At 39.5% G+C, this 17,669-nt stretch overlaps 1 protein-coding gene across 2 annotated transcripts in view; it reads right to left on the bottom strand.

Annotated features, from left to right (window-relative positions):
• LOC126355018 (condensin complex subunit 3) overlaps window positions 1–17,669 on the bottom strand; it is a 196,918-nt gene that overhangs the window by 109,240 nt on the left and 70,009 nt on the right. For both annotated transcript variants that reach the window (XM_050005161.1, XM_050005162.1), the window contains exons 6-7: window positions 12,857–12,998; window positions 9,828–10,019 (exon numbers count right to left, since the gene is read on the bottom strand). In XM_050005161.1, the coding sequence (XP_049861118.1) occupies window positions 9,828–10,019; window positions 12,857–12,998 (334 nt within the window). The remainder of the gene's footprint in view (window positions 1–9,827; window positions 10,020–12,856; window positions 12,999–17,669) is intronic.

Genomic DNA, 17,669 nt, shown 5'->3' with positions numbered 1-17,669 from the left:
TGCAAACCACACTACTGCTTGCGTGTTCTGCTGTGGAGTTGCCATTTTCACTTCCTGTGACCAAGCTACACTCTGGTGACGATACTTGACACTTCTTACGCGGGAATATAAATTCTTTGAGCTGCTCTACAATGTGGTGCATTTTTCATTGTCGTACCTACGGTGGTTTTTTTTCTCCTGGGTCCTTGAAATCAGGGATGTTTGAGTGGGACACTATCAGATTAAATGCTTCATCAGATGCAGATGAAACACATACATACCTTAGCACCCAGATGTCAGTGGTTTTGTGTTTCAAGTCACGCATGTGTGAAGATGTGTATGTTTTGCCTACAGCTGACAGGCTTCAGTCTGACAGCTGATAATATCTAGCAATCTTCTTTCCATGTGCCTGTCTGCCACTCAACACTTCCAGGTATGTAGTGAGTACCAATCTACACATTTCAGTTTTTATTTCATTCTGGATTTTCAGTGCTTGAAATTATGTAAAAAGATATATGACTCTGCAGATGTGACCTGGGTTTGGTGTGCGGCAGCGGTGGGGTGAGTGGACTGCTGTAGCCTGTTGTTGGGTTGTGAACCACTGAGGGCTAAGGGAGGGACAAAGCCTCTCCGTCGTTTCTCGGTCCTCAGTTCCATACAGTACAATCCAATACAAGATGAGATATAATCTTATGCATCAGTAAATAAATTTTAAAAAAAAGGTGGAAGACGAGCTTTTTTCTCCGCCCTGAGTTTCGACCACTGCATTGTCATACTTTATCCAACGAAGATGTACTACCAAAATTTGACTGGCAAGACTGTTTGGGATGTTTGTCAATATGGCCAACTCTACGTTCTGAATTCTTTCCTACCTGTGAGAAGAGATGGTTGCTAATAGGAACTTTTATGGATTGTGAATCACATGCAGTATTCTCTTCACCATAAGAATAATACGAATATAAACATTTTGCCATGTATTCTTTCATGTTTGCTGCTATCTCATTTAAATCCTGTTTGCTAATAAACTACAAAATTAGAGTGAGACAACAGCAAACGCGGAAGAATATACATATCATGTGATGTTTATATTCGTATTATTCTTATGCCAGTATGCCTAATAGTGATACAGTCAGAAAACAAGCACGGCAATTGACTAGATTTTCAAATCTACGATGACTCTAAATTCTGTGCAGAAAGTAATGTACTAAAGAGGTGTCTGCAAAGATTTCCAAACGGAGAAAATTTTTCGCTAAACTCTCGTTCAGAACATCATCTATCATACGCAGTTTATTATTTGGTTCTTGCTGATCATTATCAAAGAGAGCAGCATTGTAACAACGAATAGCAGTCTCTTGCCATTGTTTCGCTAATGAGACGATTCGTCACGCTTTTTTTTTTTTTTTTTTGAGCCATGCCGCGAGTGGCGACAGACCGTAAACACTCATTATCTGAATGCGACAAATAATGCATGAAACAGTACAGTACTGCATTTTCAACTTAAGAGTGATGTAAACACCTATAACAAAGAGAATGGCACTTATCAGATCAAAGAAAAATAAGCAATCAATTCAAACCAGACAAAGCACATGAAAAAGGAAGGGTGCCCGTATAAATACGGATGGAGTGCCTGACACATAGCAATGGCTACCTGGTAAAGCTTAACTGCTAAGCTCACAATTCGAAACAAGCTACTGTAACTGTATCGTCATTTATTCGACCTAATTGTGACTCATATTACAATGGACCAACTTTGTGTAGATTTGGAGGTGCGTCCTAAAACTTTTCTCTCCCCTTAAATTTCGAGTCTCTAATTTCAGGTGCGGCTTAGATTCGAGTGTGGCTAAGATTCGAGTAAATACGGTATATGAAACAAGCAAGCAAGGAAGGAAGGTTGGTAGAAGTGAAATAGAATGGTCGACTTCAGTTTATTGGGAGAATTCTAGGACAGTATAGTTGTCTATACAGGAGACTGTATATAGAACAACAGTACACACCATTTTTGAATAATGCTAGAGTATCTGGGATCCCCATTAGGACAGATTAGAGGAATATAAAGAAGCAGTTCCGAGGTGTGCTGCTAGATTGGTTACTGGTAGGTTCCATCAACACAAGAATATTACAGAAATGCTTTGTGAGCTCAAATGGGTGTCCTTAGAGGGAAGATGACATTCAATTCATGAAACAGTACTGAGAAAATTTAGAGAACCGGCATTTGTGGCTGACTGCAGAACAAATCTACTACTGCCAACATACATTTCGTTCAAGGACCATGAAGACAAGATACAAAAATTTGGGCTCATATGGAGGTGCATAGACAGTAGTTCTTTCAGCACTCCGTATGTAAGTGGAACAGGAACAGATACGACTAGTAGCGGTATAAGACAACCTCTGCCACGCACTTTAGAGTGGCTAGTGGAGTATGTATGTAGCTGTAGAAAGTCTGATAATTTAAAGTGTTCAGGAAGTCTGATTTGACAAAGTAAGGCAAGTATTAGAGTTAGGAGCAGTGTAATTCATGGTAGGCTGATTATTCAGAATTTATTCATCCATTTTTTAGGAATGAGAGCAATTAGTAACTTCCAAAAATAAGTTTTAATCATAATTTCTATCATTTGCTAACTTTTTCTCACCTAGGTATTTCAAGGGCACGTATCATTGTAATCTAATACAAATAAAATAGAAAGAAACTTCCACATGGGAAAAATATATTAAAAACAAAGATTCCAAGACTTACCAAGCGGGAAAGCGCCGGCAGACAGGCACATGAACAAAACACACAAACACACACACAGGATTACTAGCTTTCGCAACCGATGGTTGCTTCTTCAGGAAGGAGAGGGAAAGACGAAAGGATGTGGGTTTTAAGGGAGAGGGTAAGGAGTCATTCCAATCCCGGGAGCGGAAAGACTTCCCTTAGGGGAAAAAAAGGACAGGTGTACACTCGCGCACACACACACACACATATTTGGTATGTGCAGATGGATATGTGTGTGTGTGTGTGTGTGTGCGAGTGTACAGATTTTTGTATGGTTAGTGGCAGTAACAACCATCCTTCTTCATCCAGTATGTCTCACCAAACAGGAACAACAGAGGAAGAATGTTATCTAATTTTATTTGATGAATTTCCTTCTAGTGAAAACAGTGTTGACAGTGACAAAAATGATGACAATGACCCAGTCCTAGAATTATTTACTGTCATTTGTTGAGCAGTAGTGACTGAGGATAACAATGAAAGCGATGAGACAAGTGAAAACAATGCAGTGCCACTCACTGAACCACCAACAGTCAAGATAAAATGAAATCAAGAAACAAGTGTTGACCAAGTGTCATTATTTACTGGACAGTGTGGTTCCACAAGCAAAGCACAAACTAAACCTAAAGATAGTTGACATATTTTGCATGTTTTTTGATGAAACACTTATAAACAACATATTGTTTCACACCAATTAGCATGCACCACACAAGGGCAAATCTTTTGTCCCCACTAATCAACACAAAATATAAACTTTGACTGGAATAAATCTTTAGATGGGAATCATTAAAAACCTAGCTACAGAGATTAGTAGAGTACTGATTCAGACCTTTGTGAAAGTTATAAACCAAAGTTAATGCTAGTAAAAAGATGTAATTGGTTACTGGTTAACTTGCACCTCAATGATAATTCTGTGGCCACTGACAGAAACAGTCAAAAAAAAAAAAATGGTTCAAATGGCTCTGAGCACTATGGGACTTAACATCTGTGGTCATCAGTCCCCTAGAACTTAGAACTAATTAAACCTAACTAACCTTAATGGCATCACACACATCCTTGCCTGAGGCAGGATTCGAACCTGCGAACCATAGCAGTCGCGCGGCTCCTGACTGAGCGCTTAGAACCGCGAGACCACCGCGGCCGGCTCAGAAACAGAATTATGACAAACTACACGAACTACATTTGTTGCTAGGTCATTTCAAAAAGAAATTCCAAGATTGCTACACACAACATCAGATTCTTGCTATTGATGAAACAATGGTTAACTTCAAAGGCAGATCATCTCTCAAACAGTGCATGAGAGACAAACCTATAAAGAGAGGGTACAAAATGTGGATGTCATGTGATGAATTATTATATATTTGATATTTTTGCACGAAAAGTTTCATAGTCTCCAGTCGTAGGGTTAGGCTCGAAGGTGGTTCTAAATTTAACCAGTGACTGTCATGGGAAGAATTATATCACTTTTATGGACAATTATTTTACATCATATTCTCAGATCAAGAACAAAATCCAATGGTCTGTACACTTGTGGAAAAATAAATTCCAGAAGGAAAAATCTGATAAAACTCAGGAAGAAATATGAACTTGAGAGAGAGGTATTTGATTACAGAATAAGCAATGATGGAGTAGTTATCTATAGAGGGAAGGATAACAGGCAGTCAACATATTTTCTATGTGATGTGCTCCATCAGATTATCACTTGCCCTCCAGTGTTGAAAGATTACAATTCCAGTATAAGCTATGTGGATAATTTTGACTAACTGAAGTCAGATTACACTAGAGTGCGAAAAAGCAAGAACTGTTGGATGAGTCTGTTCTTTCACTTTGTAGACTGTAGTGTAACAAATGGATTCATAATGCACAAGAAGACTGAAATGGATCAGTTCTCCAATAAAGACTTTTGTTGAGAGCTGTACTTGTAAAAAAAAGTTTGTTGGCTCTAACAATAGTTTCAGTGGCTGCTGCTTCATCCTCTGCATACAAAAATAATTTATCATTTCAGATCAAGGCACCCAAACAACACACATACAAAAATATTGCCATGAAAGCAATAAATATCAGCCCATTCAGTAATCATGCAGATGATGTGCAGTTTGCAGTTCAAGAAAAACACCAGTCCAAACTGTGTGGACATGTTCAGTGTGCAAAGTACCTTTGTGCTTGAGAGCAGGCAAGAACTGTTTCAAGAGGTAGCATGAAAACTAAAAGAAAGTCATACGAAAGTTGAACCACCAACTATCGAACTTGTACTTAATGGGGTGATGGTCAGCTGCGGTGACCACATTAATGCTAATATTTTGTTGCTGTTAAGGTGAACTTTTACAAACCTACTGTATAAAACACATCAAAATAATAAATTACAATGTTATAAGTGGATCAAATTTTTAAAATGTAAATCCTTGTTAATGCTCTTCTTGGGTAAATTTTTTATGGTGTTTGTCTGGCACTCAGAGTTAAATGCTTAATGTCAAATATTAAACACATTAAAAAATATAAAACCCAATATGGACTAACAATGTAATGAAAATGAATAGTTGCTACACACTATATAGCGGAGATGCCGCATCGTAGAAAGGCACAACAAAAGGACTGACACACACACACACACACACACACACACACACACACACACACACACACACACGATCACAGCATCTGGCAGCTGGAGCCAGACTGCAAGCAGCAGAGCATTATCGGAGAGGCAACCGGTGGGAATAGTGGAGGTAAGTCTCCCCTGACTGGAGGTTCTGGATGATGTTTATGAACTATACCCCTTCCCCTAAACCTTTCCAGTCCTTTTCCTTCACCCCTCTTACTTCCACTTCAACTCTTCTGCCAGAAGGAGCCACTGGCTCTGAAAGCTTGTAAAAGTTAAACCCTTTTGTGTGTGTGTGTGTGTGTGTGTGTGTGTGTGTGTGTGTGTGTGTGTGTGTGTTCCCCTGCTGCCACTTTGCGAGTAGATTTTTTATCTTTTCATTATATTGTTACATTTAACACATTAAGTCATTTGTAAAGTAATAAGATGTTCGAAGCTGTTTTGTACATGGGAGTTCATTTCTTTAAAGAATACAATGTTACCTGGTTGGTACCACCTCCAATTTGAGCCACAAGCATCTGGATAAACACCTTTCAATATTTGTGGAAAAAAAAAATCAACTTTCCTGTCTGTAGTGATTCCATAGATTTTCCTGCCATCTTACATGTTTGTGCTCTTCACGGGTATTCTTCCAGATATGATCATCTTCACTACACTCAGTGATTGCACCTGAAGGTGGAGGCCAGATGGATCACTGAATTATTATGTAGTGAAGATGATCATATCCGGCAGCATACCGTGAAGAGCATAAACTTTGCTGTCTGCACATTGTACAGTAATGCATGAGTCCCACAAACAGAATTTGTCTACAAATGTGTGATGCAATTACCATACAGTGATGAGGTAAAGCAGATTGATCATTTCTGGAGAGACCCTCTGGATGGAAAATTTGTGAACTACTTTTATGCAGTTAAAATGATAGCCTGTCCATCTCCCAACAATGTGATCGAAGAGCAAGGCTTTTATGTGAATGCAGAGACACTGTTAGACAGTATGAAATAAGAATTAGGTGTCACACATAGTCAAGTCTATGATCCAATCATGCAACAGGATGTGTGAGGAAGTGTAATCCTCCCAAAATTTCTTCTACTCAGGATGAAAACTGCACATTCTTTCTACATCCCAGATACAAAGTGTTTTCGTCAAATATTGGCCACTGCAACACAGAATGAATGGAAAACAGCTGGATGTTACTAGAGCGGAAAAAAGCTGTAGGCAAAGGTATCAAAGGTTTAGGCATTGTGCAAGAAGTAGCAGAAGCAATCCAAGGATAAATGAATGAAAGCTGAAGCTGTCAACAAATGAACCAGTGAATGACTGCTGTTCTACAGCGTAAGAAAATAACACGAATATTCTTTTTGACAACAAAGTATTTCTCCTCCTTCAGCCTCTCCTCACATTCCATCTCTTTTTAATGCTGACAAATAAAATACAAGAAATTTTCAATATGAAATACATTCTAAAGTCAAAATAAAGGAGTAATCACTTGGAAGCATGCAGCAACACTGGCAAATAAAGGTGCACAAGACACATTTGTCAGAATAAAGCAGTGGTTGTTCCGAACTCTGTTGTAGAACACACTTTCAACCTAACTGGCAAAATTAATGAACTATAGAAACAGAACAGAAAACCCCATGGCTTAAATATTCTGAGTGCACTGATTGAGATGTTTGTGGCTGAGCTAGAAATCAAAACAGAAAAACTATTTATAGTTCTGTAAACAGTGGTGAAAGGTAGTATAGGCTTTCGCCTTCACTGTGAACGTGATTGTTACTTTTACCTTCACCATTCCATGCAGTGCAAAGAGACTGAGCAACCATTTCGAGCGTTTATGAGAAACTGTTGCAGGAACATACTACAACCTTTCACATCCAATGCTCTTCACATTCTAGTCATTGTGAATTCTAAACAGGATACTGCAAAAAAGTGAGAAAAATACTACTTTGCACTGAAATTAGTAAATGGAACCGGTTAGAATATTTTTTGTTGATCTACAAAATGAGTGTCTAAATATGCATTCCTGATTACATTTTTTAATTAAAAAACCTGCCATGGTTTTGTATGAATGACAAATTCACAGCTCCTTGATAAATTTTCACGTGGATGTTACACATCATTGCAATTACAATAATGCCCTGGAAACTGACTTGGAGCCTCTAAGACCTATGGGCACCAGTAAAGATTCCAGCAGTCAGTGAGTGCATGGTTAAACTGCTGATGCTGAGTAAGTGTTTAAAGTGAATAGTGAAGTTCATCAACCTCCTATTCACCCCCAGGACAGAAGCAGCGTACCCAATCTATTTGCATTTAGAGTAAATCCTGTGTGCAAGTGCGAGAAAGTGTTCAAAAAGCTTGCAGTCATAGCATATATCTGACGTAGAACAAGGGACACAGCACAGTATTCAACTAATGGGATGTGGGAAACTGCGTAACAGCCACATACAGCCTGACCAGTACACTGACCCTTCATCATCATTAATCTACTGGGCAGATTCAATCCAGGGCCAGCACATCTTTCCGACTCTAAAGTGGTCATGTTAACGCAAGGCTACCTGGGCAGGTCTGTGATTGAGCAACAAAGATAACAAGACATCAATGCATTTCATTCGATTGTTTATGAAGCCAAACAAAGGTCAGTCCACACACAATCGGTCTGCACAAGTCTCTGTGTACATCACTTCTGCACAGACAGATCATAGCATGTAGACAGGAGATCACCACAAATCTGGTATGTGAAACGTGTTTGAACCAACTGTTGTTTTCACTGTAGTGTTCCTTATCTATGCGTACAAAATGAAACCTAAATTGGTTTATATGTGTCAGTGCTTTAGGGAGTTCTTTATTGAACTTACTGAAATAGATAGGTCTCTCACGTGCTTGTGTAAAGTCAAGACCAATGATTACAGCAACTGATTTAAGCAGGCAGCTTAGAACTCTCACTACGCAGACATGAATAAAGGATTGCAAACATACATACATGGAGTTCTGTCCTATGCCGTAATCTTTTTCAGCAGTAAAGATAAATTACAAGTAGTTATTCTACACAATTATGCAGTTGTAATATGGTGTTAAGCTGATGAAGTATCTTGCAACACTTTCTCTAGGGATAAAAAGACACTTATACTTGTGTGTCAATATGTTTACTTCCTAATGAAATATAAGGTTCCTAATAAGAGTGAGTTAAAGGGGAACTATACAATTCACTACCACAATGCTACAAGTAAAACTCTTCATATATGCTGTGGAATCCACACTATAGTTCAGAATGGAGTTTTATATTCTATTTATAACAAGTTGCTGATGGACTTCAGACGAAAAATTGAAAATTCCCGCACACTCATAAACAAAGTAAAAGATACTTCATTGGCCTCTTCTATAATTTATTAGCCTGCAACGATAGTAGTTGTGAATCTTTGAGTATGAACTCTAAAAAAAATGACAATTGATTTATTAAAAAAAGTGAACAGTTAGTATGTATCTTGTGGAAAGAGGACGTGTTGTTAGGCCGTCGCTCAGAACGTATTGTTACATTTAATGAAAATTGATATTTTAGTGACAAAACCGAGTAAAGTGTGTTTAAGAGTTGCCAAACATATATGTATACAATCTTTCTGGAAGTGAAGAATAGAAATATCTTGTATACATAAATGTTTGACAACTCTTACAAATACTTTACTCTGTTTTATCACTAAAATATTTCTATTCTTCACTTCCAAACATGTAAAAAGACGATCTGTAACTTGTCATAAATAATGTACTACACAATTTCATGAAATCCTCCTCCAGGACTGCCACAGAGCATGTGTGCCTCGTATTGTTTAATGCTTGTTTGGACATTGCTGTCAAAAATTCTAAATCTCTGTTAACTTCTTCCTATTGCTAGGAATTGTAATGTCTCTATAAGTTGTTCGTATGGTGAAATTACTCTCCTCACAGAAGTATTTCACTTTGTTCCACAAGGAATTACAATCATCAATAGATAATTGTACGTCTCCATTTGCATTTATCGTGTTAACTTGCAAAGTAAATTATGTGAAAACTGCCTTGCTTTAGGAGCTGCTGTATTGACCAGTTAGATTGTTCTTTCTGCCTCTGACATTTTACTAACATTTTTGAGACTAGCTGTGAACAGAGGCCACAGCAAAATTTTCTGCGTTATTCATGTCCTGAACTGAAATATCCTTTGTGAGAGGGTTGGTACATGCCACTGAAAGTTTTTCCTATACCAATAGGTGGCAGGCCAGCAGTAGATTGGAACTATATTGTGAACACACACGAGATATGCAGAGATTTATTAGATGCACAGACATTTGTGCAGGCATGTCATGTATGAGCTGGCCTCAAGAGTGGTTTGTACCAAAATGGTTTAGTATATTTCTTTCCTTCAATGAACACTTCACTTCCTTCCGGTCTCACTCAGAATTCCCAGAGTCTTCTAGAATTCCACAAGATTTTAGACTATTCCAGTTTCCTGAAAATTACTGACTGATCTCTCACCTTGCTATGTATGAACAATAATGAGTCAGCTCTGGAACAATTTTCTCTAGGTCTTCAGCGGCATTATTGTGCAAGTGAACTGCCACACTACGCCAATAAAATGAAACTGCTGGGTTTAGTTTGTCGTGTGGGATAAGGTGGGTAACACTGTCCACAGGCACTCCACTAATAACATCTGTCAGTGGCTGATGTCTGTAACAAAACAGAAAATTACATGCTTTTTCAATAACAAAAAGTTAAATGAACAGTATTTTTCATCCTCAACAAGCATCAGCTACTATAGTAGTAAATTCATTTGTTTTATTAGTAGATATAAAGATGGTTATAAAACACATAGTATTTTAGACATAGGATCATATCTGCAAAAGAGTTGAATGGCATACATCAGGATTCTTACACTACATATTCCTAGTAACACAGAGAATGCCTGACTAATCTCTAATTAATCAGAAGTTAACTAGTGCAGGTGCTGTATGTGTACTATGTTTCTCACTCTGAATACCACAACAGTTCCAAGACTTTGAAACCACAAATGAACGTTTCTCAATTTGCTCTGTAAGCAGTTTCGTAAAGGTTGTGATTTATACATCACTGTCTATGTTAGGATTTATAAGTGAACTTCCACTCATCTGACATTATATCTCACATTAGTTAAGTTGTTTGTTTCAGTTCACTATATTGTGAAACCTGCAGTTCGTAGTTCATTTTTGCTGCTAGGATGAGGCAACATGAATTCTGCACAATGCAAGTGTGTTTGCTGAAACCAGATCAGTGGACATTTCTGGATACTGATCATTTTTCAAGAATTTTATTTTATTATACAGCAAATACAGCAGCAAAATTCTTTTACGCAAACTACGATATTAGATGGACACAAAATGGTTGGTTAATACTAACTAAAAGAGCCAAACTTCTAAACACATACGATCCATGATGACAGTGGTGGAACTTTTAGTCTGCAAGTAGGATGACAAGGTGGTGGTATGTTTTCCAGCTGTGTATGGTTGTTCTTTCTCCTGCTAAAAGGTTGGTGTTCTCAGGAAGGGGAGAGGATGGTGAGGCCAAATTTGACGTAAGAAATATCTGGAGGGTGACCAGGGGGTGGCTAGGTCAGAGGGGGGGCAGGACCACAGGTGGATGACAATATGCACTGGGAGAGGTGGGTTTTGATGTTGGGATTAGGTTGGTGATATTGGTGACAAAGGAATGTTTCCACTGCAGAGATCAGGAGAAAGAGAATAGGGCTTTGACAAGTCCAACATTGTTAGATTTGGGTGACGCCATTGAATATAAAAAAACTTCTGTGGGGCTGAGGATTTTGTTCGAAAGGTTAACGAGAGAGAGTCAGATCATTTAAGGTGTGGAGTTGGTGGAAAGTTGATAGTGTGTTTTGGGGGATGTGGCAAGTTGAAAAGATCAGCTAGGCACATTCTAGATCCTATGAGGGTTGATGAGAAGGAACAGTGTGAGTTGCACAGGGGTACCCACCCCATCATAGGCTGGGACACCTGTAAAAGCAGCCAGTCATACACCAGCTCTGCTGCAATCACTCCTCCAATTTTTATATTTGCATGACTACCAACCAGCTGATCATGAGAATGAATGGCCACCACCAAACTGTGGCCAAGAGCGAAGTGGACTACCCTGTGGCACAACATGCAGCTGAACATAACACGCTTAATTTTGATGGCTGCTTCACAACTCGGGTTATCTCGATCCTCCCTTTCACTAACAGCTTTTCTGAACTGTGCAGATAGGAGTTATCCCTGAAACATATTCTCTACTCTCAAAACATCTCGGCCTCAATTTAAGGTAACTTAGTGTCCCCACATCCTCCAACAAATTGTTTTGCCCCCCCCCCCTTCCCCCCGCTCCTATCACCTCCAATTCACGTCCCCTTGCCCTCATTGTACACTGCTCTTTTCCAATACGCTCCTCTCCTTTCTGCTGTCCTTTTTCATCCCCCATTCGTCCCCTACAGAATCCAGCCTCCCAACACTGTGCCTGGCACTATTGTGCAGACACCTCTAGTTCCTGCATGCTGTGCCAGACAGCACTGATTCCTCTCCCCCCCCCCCTCCCTCCCCCACTTCTACCCTGCTATCCCCCCTCCTCCTTCATCCCACTCCATATTGTTGCTCCTGTAGTGTGTGTTACAGTTGAATTCTTGTTGGAGCAGACAGAAATAGCGATCATGTGCGTGTGAGCTGTTCTTGCTTATGTGAATATGCATATATTTTTCTCTTTTTTGATGAAGGCTTTGACTGTAAGCTTAGTGTGTAACATGCTTTTTGTTGCACCTGTGTGCTACTCAAATGTAATGTTTTCGGTGAGTAGTAATCTATCCTTTTCATAATTATTTTGAAGAGAAACACAGTTGCTTGTGTGTGGCAGTAACTGGAAGTGGGCTGGTGAATATACTGGTGAGTATAAGTATGGCCATACACCCGTTTAAGTTTATGAGTGCCAAGATGATCTGGAAACCTATGACTAACAAAGTAATGAAAAAAATTCGAAATGCTATACTCAATGACAGCCAAATAAAAGCAACCAAGCTCACTGATGTTGGAATGGTTTTGAAAAATAATAAAACATTATCTTTTAAATATTGTGTTTTCTGTGTCAGAATAAGAACTTTTTAATACCATCTATGCCTATATTTTTTATAATATGGAAACTGTTTTCTTGTTTTGAGAATGGCAATGATACAATAATTAATAGAGTACTGAAGCCTGCATATATTCCACCACAAATTCTCAACTGTGATTAATAATACACTATACTCTCACAGATGTGTGTGTGTAGCATACTGACATCACAACAAGGGTACTTGCATAACAGCTGAAGCTGTGAGTTCGAAACACAAATTGAAGTAAAATGTAACTGAAGAGACAGTACAGCAGTTTTAATATGAAGTTAGAGTAGAAGAACTGTTTAATGTTTGAAGTGTTAAAATACTAAAAGGAAGCAGGAGCCTCAGAGATACAGAGAACAATACAAAGGTTTAAGCTAATGAAACCTGTACTTACTCAAAAAGAACATTAAGTGCAAGGGTACATGTTTCAGTTGAGGTCTCAACATCAAGTACAGTAAGAAATTCAATAAAATTTTTGTTTGTACTTGTAAACCAAGTATTCAGCAGTTCTTTAACCACACAAGCTTTCACTTTATCTGAAAAAGAAATTAATAAAAGCCATTAAAGTTTAGACAAATTCATAACTGATTAAGAAGTGCACGACACACACAAAGGATTGAAAACAGTTTTAAATTATACTTTACTGATAGGAAACAAGCATTTGTTTAGTAATATGTCCATCACACAACACACAAAATCTGCACAATTCCTACTTGTTTGAGAATTTTTAATTTATATACAACAACTTAAACTCCAGTTAAAGAAAACATTTGAAGCCCTAAGTACACTTATTATTCGTCAATAAACAATACACTAACACTGAACTTAAGAAACAAGCAGCATCGATTTCCGCTAAAAAATCATTGGTTTCAGTTTCAAAAGGAAAAAAAAAAAGCAGTAAGTCTACATTCATTGTCATTGTTAATTTTTCACTCCATTTGCCTGGGTATTGTTTACAAGTGCTCCCCACTTGTGTCAGTTCCTGCACCAATCTCTCCTCAAGACTTTATCCCAGCTGACTCCTTTCGTACCTATATCCTCCTTCACTTGGCCCATCCATCTTTTCATTGTTCTTTCTACTGGTCTTTTACCAATCACATTTGTGTATAATGACTGTTTTGCTATCCTCCACTCACCGATTTGTTTGATATGTCCAAACAATCATAAACACGCTCTTGTCAGTTTCTTTCGAGTTTATTTCCTTATTTCATTTTATATCCTGTCCTCACTATTTCTCTGGGGTTTGTAAGAACTTCATTTCTGCAGCTTTCAGTTTGTTGTCAAGCTGTTTGGTTGTTGTGCTGGTCTGTTGGTCTATCTTAAGGGGACTAGTTCATTCCAGAACAGATTCTAAACTTGATAATAGAATTGGACTGATTTCAAAAATCAGCCCAGTTATTGATCTCATGCTTTATCCTCTTATTGATGTAAATGTTACAGAGACATTACATGCAGTCTCCCATCCTTCATCAAAGACACCAACCACTTTCTCAAACGCCTGGAATCCTTACCCAGTTTGTTACCCCCGGAAACCATCCTTGTAACCATTGATGCCACTTCCCTATACACAAATATCCTGCACGTCCAGGGCCTTGCTGCAATGGAGTACTTCCTTTCACGCCGATCACCTGCCACCTTACCTAAAACCTCTTTCCTCGTCACCTGACCCACAACTTCTTCACTTTTGAAGGCCAGACATACCAACAATTAAAGGGAACAGCCATGGGTACCAGGATGACCCCCTCATATGCCAACCTATTTATGGGTCGCTTAGAGGAAGCCTTCTTGGTTACCCAAGCCTGCCAACCAAAAGTTTGGTACAGATTTATTGATGACATCTTCATGATCTGGACTCACAGCGAAGAACAACTCCAGAATTTCCTCTCCAACCTCAACTCCTTTGGTTCCATCAGATTCACCTGGTCCTACTCCAAATCCCATGCCACTTTCCTTGACGTTGACCGCCATCTGTCCAATGGCCAGCTTCACACATCCGTCCACATCAAACCCACCAACAAGCAACAGTACCTCCATTATGACAGCTGCCACCCATTCCATATCAAACGGTCCCTTCCCTACAGCTTAGGCCTTTGTGGCAAACGAATCTGCTCCAGTCCTGAATCCCTGAACCATTACACCAAAAACCTGAAAACAGCTTTCGCATCCCGCAACTACCCTCCCGACCTGGTACAGAAGCAGATAACCAGAGCCACTTCCTCATCCCCTCAAACCCACAACCTCTCACAGAACCACCCCAAAAGTGCCCCACTTGTGATAGGATACTTCCCGGGACTGGATCAGACTCTGAATGTGGCTCTCCAGCAGGGATACGACTTCCTAAAATCCTGCCCCGAAATGAGATCCATCCTTCATGAAATCCTCCCCACTCCACCAAGAGTGTCTTCCATCGTCCACCTAACTTTTGTAACCACTTGGTTCATCCCTATGAAATCCCCAAACCACCTTTCCTACCCTCTGGCTCTTACCCTTGTAACCGCCCCCTGTGTAAAACCTGTCCTATGCACCCTCCCACCACCACCTACTCCAGTCCTGTAACCCGGAAGGTGTACACGGTCAAAGGCAGAGCCACGTGTGAAAGCACCCACGTGATTTACCAACTGACCTGCCTACACTGTGACGCTTTCTATGTGGGAATGACCAGCAACAAACTGTCCATTCGCATGAATGGACAGAGGCAGACAGTGTTTGTTGGTAATGAGGATCACCCTGTAGCTAAACATGCCTTGGTGCACGGCCAGCACATCTTGGCACAGTGTTACACCATCCAGGTTATCTGGATACTTCCCATCAACACCAACCTATCCGAATTCCGGAGATGGGAACTTGCCCTTCAATATATCCTCTCTTCTCGTTATCCACCAGGCCTCAATCTCCGCTAATTTCAAGTTGCCGCCACTCATACCTCACCTGTCGTTCAACATCATCTTTGCCTCTGCACTTCCACCTCGACTGACATCTCTGCCCAAACTCTTTGCCTTTAAAAATGTCTGCTTGTGTGCGTGTGAGTGAGTGTGTGTGTGTGTGTGTGTGTGTGTGTGTGTGTGTGTGTGTGTGTGTGTGTGTGTGTGTGTGACGAAGCAACCGCCGGTTGCGAAAGCTCGTAATTTTGTGTGTGTGTTTGTGTGTTATTTTATTGTGCCTGTCTACCGGCGCTTTCTCGCTTGGTAAGTCTTGAAACTTTGTTTTTAATATATTTATCCTCTTATTGCTCAAAATGATGCACCCAAGGTATTTGTACTGTCTACTATTTTTAGCTTTGTACCTTCCAGTCTTATTTTTGTTTTCTTGTTCTGCCTACTGATTTAGCAACTGTTTTTGATTTATTTATTGTTAATTCATGTGCTTTTAGATGTTCATTGCAGGTGACTCTTAGCTGACTGGGACAATCAGAATTTCCTACCTGTTCGCAACTGCAACCTGCCTTCCCACAGCCATTTCACTTTCTGAATAAGCCTAGTAGGTACCTTTTTCTTTCTGGGGCTTTCACATATATTCCTCCTCATGACATTATCAAGTTTTTTCAATCTTATAAGGTAAGTGTAAAGTCTTGCCCTTCTTCCTGTACTCTTCTAGCCAGCATTTTGAGACATATAGTCATACAGTGTTCTTGGAATCCATACTGCACTTTCTGTGGTTGCAGTTCTATTATTTTCCTTAGCTTTTCCTCAAGTACTTTTTCAAGTATTGAGAAACCAAAACAGAATAAGGTAATTCCTCCCCCCCCCCCCCCCCCGTTTTTTTTTTAGAGAGAGAGAGAACTAATCAATTGCAATTTTCCTGTCCTTCCATGTTGTAGCTATAGCTCTATGAAGCCACTGTATTCCTAGTGGCTCAGCTGCTTCAATCGTGTCTGAACGGACCTCATCAAAATCTGTCTCTTTGCTTTTCTTCAAGAATACTATTCTATTAAATGCGGTTTCTACTTCCTTTAATGTTGTTGGATCCTTTTGAGCAGGCTCTTCATTTCAACTGAAACGAACCTGTGTGGTTACATCATTGGGGAATTTTCCTGTTCTGCTGTACATGGTTTCAAAATAGTATTGCATGATTTTGCTCATTTCTATCTCTTCCCCAACCATTTTACCATCTGGTTTTTCTGTTGCTGTTAAGTACTCATTGTCTCTTATATATGGTTGGTACAGTAGCATATTAGTAACTTTACTGTCGTGTTCTAGTTTGTGTGTGAAATCAGTCCTAGCTTACTATTTTTCTTCAACCACAATTCTTTCCACTTTTGCCTTCTGATCTTTGTATTTCTGTTGTAATTTATTTACCCTGGAACTGTTTGCATGCATTTATCTCTAGCTTTCAGGGCTTCATCTTTCCTCTTTCACAGTAAATCCACCCTATCATTCCACGCAACTGTTTCTTTTTATCTTTATTTTGCAGCTGGTATTACCATAAACATCTACTGGAGTTCCAACAATGCTTGTTTTGAATTTAATTCACTCAATATTTCTTTCTTGTAATATGCCATATAGTAACTTACTGCCAACTACACGTTCAAATTTTTCTCCGTCTTCACTGAGCGAACTGGTGCAGTGGTTCGCATTCAGGAGGGTGATGGTTCAAATCCGCATCTTCAGAGATAGACAGATTAGTTCAGGATGGAAATGGTCTGCTTAGGATTGGATTAAATGAACAGGTGCATAGTGAATAACAGCTTATAAGGTGTTTTGGTGAACATTTTTCTACAGAACTTTTACGTATTACATGCAGTAAGGCACTTTCGGGTTTTAGAAGCTAATTGACAAGGTGGGGAAAAGTATCTGCTGTGTACTTGTAGGCCACTATGGAAGCCCTTCAACTTTTTATGAACAGTCTTAACTGACAGTAATGGTGATTGGGATCAAAGAAAAGAAGGAGGTAGGGCCATTTTATTGTTGTTGTTGTTGTCTTCATTCCTGAGACTGGTTTGATGCAGCTCTCCATGCTACTCTATCCTGTGCAAGCTTCTTCATCTCCCAGTACCTACTGCAACCTACATCCTTCTGAATCTGCTTGGTGTATTCATCTCTTGGTCTCCCTCTATGATTTTTACCCTCCACGCTGCCCTCCATTTTAACATGACAAACTCTCACTCACACATTACACTCTACTGCACACTAAATCATGCAATGGGAAGCAGATCTGGAACCCAAGAACCAATGGACATACCAAAGATTCCCAAGGTTGGCAGGCACACC

Source organism: Schistocerca gregaria, chromosome 3 (assembly GCF_023897955.1).
Source record: "Schistocerca gregaria isolate iqSchGreg1 chromosome 3, iqSchGreg1.2, whole genome shotgun sequence".
Classification (NCBI taxonomy): Eukaryota; Metazoa; Arthropoda; class Insecta; order Orthoptera; family Acrididae; genus Schistocerca; species Schistocerca gregaria.
Note: the sequence above shows the minus strand (reverse complement) of the source record. Positions and strands in the feature narration are given on the sequence as shown.